At 48.0% G+C, this 10,651-nt stretch overlaps 1 protein-coding gene across 1 annotated transcript in view; it reads right to left on the bottom strand.

Annotated features, from left to right (window-relative positions):
• Positions 1-7,200: 7,200 nt before the first annotated feature.
• The window catches only part of urod (uroporphyrinogen decarboxylase), a 95,076-nt gene continuing 91,625 nt past the window's right edge, over positions 7,201-10,651 (bottom strand). Inside the window, exons 9-10 of the mRNA XM_072510735.1 lie at positions 7,638-7,704; positions 7,201-7,541 (exon numbers count right to left, since the gene is read on the bottom strand). Coding sequence (XP_072366836.1) covers positions 7,377-7,541; positions 7,638-7,704 — 232 coding nt within the window. The 3' untranslated portion in view covers positions 7,201-7,376. The remainder of the gene's footprint in view (positions 7,542-7,637; positions 7,705-10,651) is intronic.

Here is a 10,651-nt window from a genome sequence, read left to right as displayed (position 1 = left end):
TTCAGTCCTTCCTGACGCACCTCCGCATACTCCCGCAGTCCTGCGGTTAAGACACCACCTCAGAGTCCATGATCCGGGACCAGATCGTTTTTGGCGTTGCCTCCAGTGGCCTACGCCAGCAGCTTCTAAAAATTAAAGGCCTGACCTTAGCATCTGCAGTTGAAGCCTGTGTCCTGCATGAGAATGCGACCAGCCGCTATGCCCAATTTCAGGCGACCGAATCGGCACGGAGGGGGTCCCATGCGATCGAATCGGCAAGCCAGGCCGCCCACGAGGCCGAACGCGTTCAGGCAATCGAGTTTCTCCCGGCCCGCGGCCCGGACGAGGGCGGCCGTTTCGCGCGCTTTTTAAGGCCTCCCGCGTTTGTGCGCGCCAAAACCTACGGCAACACTGAGGGACGTGCTGCGCAGGCGCACCCGACGCAAGACCGAACTGCGCATGCGCAGTGGTGTAACGAACGCCATGACGTCATGACGTGCGGCAACTGTGGAGCTGCACATTTAAAAGGGCAATGTCCTGCAAAAACCCGACAATGCCTACGCTGTGGCAAGATGGGCCACTACGCTGCCTACTGTCGAGCGGCTCAACCTGTTGATCTTCCACATCTCCGACAACCTCGCAGGAACGTGCGGACCATTCAGCCTCCACATCATGACATCCAAACCGACGACACAGATGACCAAGACGCCTTCCGGGTTGCGGTCATTGATGCGAACCGGGTCAACACCATCAATCCGGGCGATGAATGGAGTGTCACCCTAACGGTCAACCGATCGCCGATCACTTTCCGCCTGGACACTGGTGCCTCCGCCAACCTCATAGCATGGTCAGCCTTCTACGCCATGAAGGTCAGACCACCAATCCAGCCATCCCGGTGCAAGATGGTCGACTACAACAGGAACGTTATCCTGGCCATGGGATCCTGCCAGCTCCAGGTGACACATAAAACACACACGGCCACACTCTCGTTCGAGATAGCTGGCTCATCGAAGGACTCCCTGCTGGGCGCACAGGCATGCAAGGCTCTCCACCTTGTGCAACGAATCCTCTCTCTCTCTCCAGACGGCTGCAGAGTTCTACGCACAGCTCCAATCGCTCCTCGCCCACAACCAGGAGGCATTCGAAGGCATGGGAACACTGCCATACACCTACCGAATTCGCCTCAAACCGGACACCATCCCGGTCGTTCACGCACCTCGCAGGGTTCCTGTGCCACTTAAAGACCACCTCAAGCAGCAGCTGCAGGATCTCCAGGACCAAGGGGTCCTATCCAGGGTCACAGAGCCCACGCCATGGGTCAGCTCCATGGTGTGTGTCAAGAATCCCTCTGGCGAGCTCCGCATCTGTATTGACCCCAAAGACCTCAATAATAATATTATGAGGGAATATTATCCCATACCCAAACGGGAGGAGATCACCAGTGAAATGGCCCAGGCGAAGATATTCACGAAACTGGATGCTTCTAAAGGATTTTGGCAGATCCAACTGGACCCATCCAGCCGGAAGCTATGTACCTTCAACACCCCTTTCGGCAGGTTCTGCTACAACCAGATGCCATTTGGCATCATCTCGGTATCCGAGGTCTTCCATAGAATCATGGAGCAGATGATGGAAGGCATCGAAGGGGTGTGCGTATATGTGGACGATGTCATCATCTGGTCCACCACACCGCAGGAGCACATACATTGTCTCCAACGCGTTTTTGCCCGCATACGGGAAAACGGCCTGCGTCTCAACCGAGCCAAGTGCTCCTTTGGCCAGACCGAGTTGAAGTTCCTGGGGGACCATATCTCCCGGTCAGGGGTCCGTCCGGATGCAGACAAGGTGAGCACCATCACAGCCATGCCGCAGCCGGCCGACAAGAAGGCTGTCCTACGCTTCCTTGGCATGGTCAACTTCCTGGGGAAGTTCATTCCCAACCTTCCCTCCCACACAACGACTCTGCGCCACCTCGTCAGAAAATCTACAGAGTTCCAGTGGCAACACACACACCAGCTGGAATGGGAGGAGCTCAAACGCAAACTCACTACGGCACCAGTGTTGGCGTTTTTTGACACGTCTCGTGCCACCAAAATCTCAACTGATGCCAGCCAATCCGGCATTGGAGCAAGTGCTCCTGCAGAGGGATGACACGGCATCATGGGCCCCAGTGGCCTATGCATCGCGGGCCATGACCCCCACAGAGCAGCGCTACGCGGTAATCGAAAAAGAATGCCTGGGCTTGCTAACCGGTTTAGATAAGTTCCACGATTACGTCTATGGTCTTCCACGGTTCACGGTCGAAACTGACCACCGCCCTCTGGTCAGCATAATAAACAAGGACCTGAACAAGATGACCCCTCGCCTCCAGCGCATCCTACTTAAACTCAGGAGGTACGACTTCCAACTGGTCTACACTCCAGGGAAGGACCTCATCGTGGCGGATGCTCTATCCAGAGCAGTGAGCACGCCGCCAGATGCGGAGGGTTCGTATGTCAGGTTGAGGCACAGGTGGCTTTTACAGCGGCAATTCTACCGGCTGACGACTCCAGTCTGGCCCGTATCCGCCGAGAGACTGCGGCCGACCCCCTTCTGCAGCGAGTGATGCGCCACATGACGGGAGGATGGCTCAAAGGGCAGTGCCCGCAGTTCTACAATGTACGAGACGACCTAGCCATCATTGATGGTGTCCTTCTGAAGCTGGACCGGATTGTGATTCCACACAGCATGCGCCAGCTGGTTCTCGACCAACTACACGAAGGCCACTTGGGGGTCAAGAAGTGCAGACGGAGGGCTCGAGGGGCGGTATACTGGCCGGGCATCAGTGACGATATTGCCAACATGGTGCTCAACTGTACAACCTGCCAAAGGTTTCAGCCGGCGCAACCTCCTGAGACGCTTCTGCCCCATGAGCTGGTGACGTCCCCCTGAGCGAAGGTGGGCGTCGACCTATTTCATGCGCTCGGCGTGGACTATGTCGTCATACTTCTCAAACTACCCAGAAGTCATACGCCTGCACGATTTGACGTCGTCTGCTGTCATCAGGGCCTGCAAAGACACCTTTGCTCACCACGGCATTCCGATTGTCATGTCGGACAATGGGCCCTGTTTTGCCAGCCATGAATGGTCGTCCTTTGCTGCTTCGTATGGCTTCACACACGTGACGTCCAGCCTTCTGCATCCCCAGTCCAATGGAAAGGCGGAGAAGGGCGTTCACATTGCCAAGCGGCTCCTCTGCAAGGCTGCTGCTGCCGGGTCGGACTTCTACCTCGCCCTGCTGGCCTATCGCTCGGCCCCACTAGCCACTGGTCTCTCACCAGCACAGCTGCTGATGGGTCGCGCCCTCAGAACCACTGTGCCTTCCATCCTGGCACCAACAATAGACCATGCTCCGGTACTGCATAGGATGCAACTGCAGCGCGGTCGCCAGAAGAGGTCGTACGACATACGGGCAACTGATCTTCCCTCCCTGGCCCCTGGAGACAACGTCCACATCCACCTACCAGACGGTGGCTGGTCAGCATCTGCCGAAGTTCTCCGATGCATGGCTCCCTGCTCATTCCTGGTACGCATGCCGGATGGATCCATGCTTAAGGCGCAATCGCCGAGCCCTTCGCTTACTTCCACGCTCGCAACGGGACCCTACACAGACGCCGTGTCCTCCACTGGTTCCTGATAGCGACTTCGTGGAGCTGCCATATACCATGCTCCTTTTGTCGCCGCCCGTGGCCAGGCTCGCACCTCAGCCGGTGGTTCTCGACCCACCCTTGAGGCGGTCAACCCAAATTCGTCGCCCACCTACTAGACTGGACTTATGAGACTGTTCACACGTCAAACTTTTGCAACCACTGTTTTATATAGGATCAGATCCCCTATTTTCGGATACGACCAGACCCCCGAGATCTATAATAAAGAGCATTCGTTTGTGTTTTTGTTGTGAATAAAGAAATGTTCATGAGCAAGTGTACGATCCTGAGCTTGACTGCCAAGCCAGGAAAAATGTGTATAAACTGCAATGATTTTGTTTGTATGGTTGAGGAAGTTAGAGTGATGAAATGTTTAAGTGAGTGTAGTTTATTAAGTATAGTTAGAGGTTCCCATTTTCTTGTTTTGTAATGCATGTCCCTGTTTGACATAGCGCCCCTCAGAATTGTTAGTTAAAATTTTTTTTGCATAGTTATGGTCAGTGTAGAGGCCATGAAAGAAGTGCTCACCGGGTCAGGGAATGGAAAGCAACGCAGTTATGTGATCCTTCACGCTTCGCGTTAGGATCACAAGGAGGGTGTGTAGCCACCTGAGTTGGCCAAGTCCCGATTTAAAATGGTGAACGGCAAAGGCTGAAGGGAAATTCAGTCAACACAGGCAGAAATCAGCAGGTGCAGGTTTGCTGTGTATTTAACTCTGCAAAAGCCCAGACAGCATCGATACCAGCGACTATCAGCATAATAATGTAGCAGCCATCTACATACTAATGAGCAATCCCCGGGAACAATAGCAACATTTGGGACACACAAAACTAAGCCAGACTCCCCGGCGCCAGCAGGAGCCAACACAAAAGAGGTTAACGAACACCTGAAGACCGCTCAACCGCTCCAGTATTGGAGAAATCGAACCAAGCGATTGGAACGAAGTCCAATCACCTAGAACCAGGTATAGGGTCCGCCCCGAAAGGCGGGAAGCCCCTGGGGACTATAAAAGTTAAGCCCCAAGTTCAAATCGTTCTCCTTGACCGGGTCACTCAGCAACGCGAAGCAACCAGAGAGTGAACGGTCCAAGCTGCCACATCCCTGAAGTCTCAAGTCGCCGCTCGCTACGAGATAGGCGCTCCGAGCTACCAGTCCATACCGGCTTTGAATCCCGCAGTTTCAGATTCCGAACGAAAGGCCATTTGTTCCCCTGACGTGGTGGGCCAGTCCGAAATTAAGTGTAGGCCTGTTAGTTGTAAAAGTAGCTTAGACGTAGAATTTGTGCATGAGTAGCGATTACTGTGTGTAATAAATGTGCTTTGGTTTGAATCTTACTAATTGGTGTGTTGACTTATTGGTCATTACCCGAACTTGAACCTCGTGGCGGTATCATAAAGATACCTGGCGACTGGAGAGCAAAGGTTATAAAACAGAGCCAATTGAACCAACCAAAAGTTAGCAACAGTTGACCTCGGAAAAAGAAAAATATCAGATTCCTGTTATTGCAAAAGGTGTTGTCAGTTAATTGTTGGGCGGTTACGATTTGCAAAGAAGGTTTTCTTGTTCACATTTTAATTTGCTTTGTCCTTTAGAGCTTTTTTCGGCATTAGAGAACTTTTAGAAAGTTGTATTTGTAAAACTCGGTCCCCCTAATTTCCCCCCTGTCGCCACATTTTTTAAAAAACTACTGGTTCCAGTTATAGAAAAGCCAAATAGAATTTGCAGATTTCAAACCAAATTTGGTTTATAAATGATACATTAGTGTCACTTCCCTGAGACAGTTCACAGAAGTCTCTTTATCTCCTCTAATCCTGCATTAGCAGATTTATAGTGTTTGCACATTTTTGTTGTTGGTTCCATATATCAGTGTTAACATACACTTAGTCCAAGGAAGCCCAAATTTAACCTTCAGACTTAAGGTACAAGGAAATCCAAATTTAACCTTCAGACTTGTTTAAGTAGCTTAAACAAAAGTAGCTTAAATAGGAGATGTTACAGCCTGTTAGCGAGCCTCGGGATAGATCAAAAGTTCAAGAGTTTTTACATACTCCTATAAATCTTCCAAAAACACATCAAGTTCCTCATGTATGCCGATGACAGCTAGCTCTCAGTTTTACTTCTCACCACCTCTACACTGCCTCTTGCTGCTTGTCCAACACCCAGTGTCAAATGAGCAGAAATGTCCTCCAAATTACAATCACCAGCCACCAATTGTATCCTCCATAATATAGTGGACCAGTCTCTTCTCAACCGTTGTCCTGTTTAACAGTAAGTGGAGTTTCTGACCCCATTACAAATGTCACCTCTAATGTCACTCCTCCCTTAGCCCATCTGCTGCTAACATGCTTATCCAAGATTTGAATTACCTCCAGCCTTAACCATTCCAATGCTCCCCTAGTTGGTCTCCTATCTTCTGCACCAAAGCTCATCCAAATCTCCACTGCACATATTGTAACTTGCACCAGGCCCTATTCAGCCCTGTACTTGCCGACCTAAAGGCTCCCAGTCCATCAGTCCCTCAAATATAAAATTTTCGCCCTTGTTTTCAAATTCCTACATGGCCTCGTCCCTCACTCTCCAATTCTCTGAAAACTTGTGTTCCCCCAATTCTGTTCTTCTACGCACCCCGGATTTCAGCAATGTAAATATTCACACACACACATTAGGTCTGTTCCTGTGCAGACCACTAATCCATTGTTGAAAGGTTCACTAGGGGAAAGCTTATATGAAAATATAAGTTGAGACTGTGAGGATGCTGTGGGAACAGACGTGTTGGGGACGAAATGTGATGGAAACACGAGTACGGAAATTTCAATCAAGGGTGATTTTCTCATTGAGAATGGAACAAGCAGAACTTCCAGCATTTATTGAGAACGTCAAAGCAGATAGATTTGACAATCTGCACATTATTTAGGAAGGCTGAGATGATGAACTGTATGAAAAAAGGGACTTTTTTTCCACTCTGCATCATCCTGGGTGAGAGGATTAGATAGATGTTCACCCGTCACTTCTAGGTAGTTACAGATCAGCACTAATAGCTGTGGAGAAGAAAGAAAATCAGTAGTTCAAGCAATGGAATGAATGGAAGAGACTGGGGATGGGATTTACAGCCCAATCCGCCGCATATTTATCAACGGCGGAGGTGGCCCGCCAACGGGAAATAACTGGTGCCGCCGTGGTCAACAGAATTTCACATTGACAGCACCCCTTGCTGTCGGGAAACCCATGCATGAACAGCTGGTAAATCCCGCCCTATAAATAAACCAAAAATAAAGAGTCACAGTGTGCCAACATATTGATTCAGTGTCAGGACTCTTAGAAATTTCTCATTTTAGGCTGCCTGGGAGAAAACAGAGATCAGAGAGACATGTTTTTACTTCTGCAAAATCAGTTTGTTGCCTGTTGATCAGAGAGTAACAATGGTGCAAGCACCTGCATAGAGGATAGCTCTAGCTGCCTGCCTCTGTCACAATTTTGCCCATGCGATCCTGGAGAGCAACTGCTATCCTTCCTGAACGAAGAACGAGGAGACAGGTTCTGTTGAAATAAAATATGTTTTTTTTATTTCGTATGAAAACTATTCTCTTCTGTTGAGCCAGTGGTTAATTTTCTTCTATTGATTATCAGAGCAACTCTTCCAGTTCAATGCATTGTTCCTGTGGGCTGTGTATCCTAGTAGAATCCCTTCCAGAGTACGAAGTACGGATGGTATTATTCATTCTTGCATATCTGCCGTGAGTGTGTATGTACGGCTTTCACAAACATGGCCACATGTTCAGGATCCATATCAGGGTACATGCCATGTCCCAGATTTGCGATGTAGCGCTGTGGACCAAACTCTTCAATCATTTTCTTCACCGTTTCACTTATTTTATCCTAAATTTAAATACAAGGCACTGTAATTGTGGAGTTCAAAATTCATCTTCAATTGTGACTTAAATGCAGAACTTTGCTTCTTCTGATGTTTCTTACCTCGGGTGCATAGAGAACACAAGGATCCATGTTACCTTGAAGGGTTACTTTATTTCCTGTTCTTTTACTGTGGGGGAAGTAACACGTCCAACCATTAGCAAACTTACATCCATTTCTCCTTGGGCTACATATTTGGTGGTACGGTAAATAATTTCAAAGGCAGGTGTAAGTGAATCAATCAACAAACATTGGCAACCTGGGGGAGATATTTTCTCTTTGATAATGGAGATAAAACAAGTTAATATTTATTCACTGGGTGTTGCTGGCAAAGTCAGCATTTATTGCCCATCTCTAATTGACATTGGAGGGTCTTGCTAGGTCTTTTCAGAGGGCAGTTAAGCGTCAAACACATTTCTGTGGGTTTGAAGTCATGTAGGCCAGGCTAGGAAAAGACAGTAGATTTTCTCCTCTAACTGACATTAGCAAGCTAGCTGTGTTTTCTTTTTGACAATCCAGTAGTTGTAAAGTGGCCACCATCATTGATATTAGCTATTTTTAAATTCCAAATGTAATAAATTGAATTTAAATTCCCAGCTGCTATGTGGGATATGAACTCGTATCTCCAGATCATTAGTCTAGGCGTCTGGATTAACAATTCACTAGCATAACCCTAAAATGATCAAGTTTGATATAGAACTTCTGCTCTTAAATGTAAAGAGTCCTTAGGCTCTCAGCGACACAAAGTCACAATGGAAATATTACTTTCCAACTTGCTGCTGAATCCATCTCATTAAATAATTCATTATGAAACAACGCAATGAAAACTTATCTTTTGGTTCAACTCAAAATGGAAATTGTGTTTGATTTGTTACCATTTTAAGTCTTCAACTGGAGATCACTAGGATATTGGCTGCAATTCGAGATTAAATATGACAAAATGTAATACTTGCATGTGGTGTGGCGGAGGGGGGGGGGGGGTGAAGGAAAGAGCTGGAAATCATATTTCCAACTAAATTTCCTCCTGTCCAACTCTCTTCTGGGACTGCCAGATGAAGTTTAGTGATAGCACCTAGGGTAACAGAGAGAAGGTCCCCAAAGTCTTCCGATGGAGGCCCTCCATTTCTACCCAACACCTTACCTCTGAACATCTTAAATCTCGGTTGAAGTCTTTTGAGGTGACAAAGATGATTGATAAGGGGAGGGCGATGGATGTTGTTTACATAGAATTCAGTAAAGCCTTTGACAAGGGGCCTCATGGCAGACTGGTACAAAAGATGAAGTCACGCGGCATCAGAGGTAAGGTGGATACAGAACTGCCTCGGTCACAGAAGGCAAAGGGTAACAGTAGAAGGGTATTTTTCTGAATGGAAGGTTGTGACTAGTGGTGTTCCACAGGGATCTGTGCTGGGGCCTCTGTTGTTTGTAGTATACATTAACGATTTGGAGGAAAATGTGACTGGTCTGATTAGCCAAGTTCGCAGATGACACCAAGGTTGGTGGAGTGGCAGATAGTGTGGAGGATTGTCAGAAGATACAGCAGGACATTGATAGGTTGGAGGCTTGGGCAGAGAAATGGCAAATGGAGTTTAATCCAGACAAATGTGAGGTAATGCATTTTGGTAGGTCAAACATAGAGGGGAAATAAACTGTAAATGGCAAAACTCTTAGGAATATAGAAAGTCAGTGAGATCTGGGCATGCAGGTCCACAGGTCTTTGAAAGTGGCAACAGAAGTGGACAAGGTAGTCTAGAAAGCATATGAAATGTTTGCCTTCATTGACTGGGCATTGAGTATAAAAACTGGCAAGTTATGCTGCGGTTGTATAGAACCTTGGTAAGGCCACATTTGGAATATTGCGCACAATTCTGGTCGCTACACTACCAGAAGGTACCAGTGGTTAGCACTGTTGCTTCACAGCGCCAGGGTCCCAGGTTCGATTCCCGGCGTGGGTCACTGTCTGTGCGGACTCTTCACGTTCTCCGTGTCCATGGAGATTTCCTCCGGGTGCTCCGGTTTCCTCCCACAAGTCCCGAAAGACGTGCTGTTTTGTGAATTGGACATTCTGAATTCTCCCTCTGTGTACCAGAACAGGTGCCGGAATGTGGCGACTAGGGGCTTTTCACAGTAATTTCATTGCAGTGTTAAGTAAACCTACTTGTGACAATAAAGATTCCTATTATTATTAAGAAGAATGTGGATGTTGTCTGGTCTGGAGGGTTTTAGCTATGTGGAGAGGCTGAATAGACTCGGATTGTTTTCATTAGAAAGACAGAGGTTAAGGGCTGACCTGATGGAGGTCTACAAGATCATGAGGGACATGGATAGAGTGGATGGGCAGGCACTCTTTCCCAAGGTGGAGGGGTCAGTCACCAGGGGGCGTAGGTTTAAGGTCTGGGGGCAAGGTTTAAAGGAGATGTGCGAGGCAGGTTTTTTTTTACACAGAGGGTGGTGAGTGCCTGGAACACGTTGCCAGGGGACGTTGTGGAAGCAGATACATTAACAGCCTTCAAAAGGCATCTTAACAAATACATGGACAGGATGGGTATAGAGGGATAGAGCACAAGGAAGTGCTGAGTTTTTGGCCAAGGTTGGTATCATGACTGGTACAGGCTTGGAGGGCTAAAGGGTCTGTATTGTTCTTGTTCTAAAGGTCCAGGCACACATGAAGAGACCACAGTAAGACATGAGACAGCTGATTGAACAGGGAATTTGGCAATGTATTTATGTTCAATCATGGTGGATAAGTGGCCAACAAAAAGTTTGTACAATAAATAATAAAGCGTGAGGTGAGATAAAAGAATTTCCACACGAGTGGTTCCAGTCTGGAATGCGCTGCCTGGAAGTGTGCTGGAGGCAGGTTCGTTTGAGGCATTAAAAGGTCATTAGATGATTACTTGAATAGAAACAAAATACAGGGGTACAGGGAAAAGGCCAGGGAGTGGCCCTAATGCTCATTTTGGGAGCTGGTGCAGACAGGATGGGCCAAATGGCTTTGTTTTGTGCTATAACAATTGCTGTTCAGATGCCTTTTAGGCTGGGTTTTCTTCAGTGCTGATTTTCTTCAGCATTACTAA

This window comes from Scyliorhinus torazame, chromosome 7 (genome assembly GCF_047496885.1).
Source record: "Scyliorhinus torazame isolate Kashiwa2021f chromosome 7, sScyTor2.1, whole genome shotgun sequence".
Lineage (NCBI taxonomy): Eukaryota > Metazoa > Chordata > Chondrichthyes > Carcharhiniformes > Scyliorhinidae > Scyliorhinus > Scyliorhinus torazame.
The sequence above is the reverse complement of the archived record's forward strand: the minus strand, read 5'-3'. Positions and strand labels throughout refer to the sequence as shown.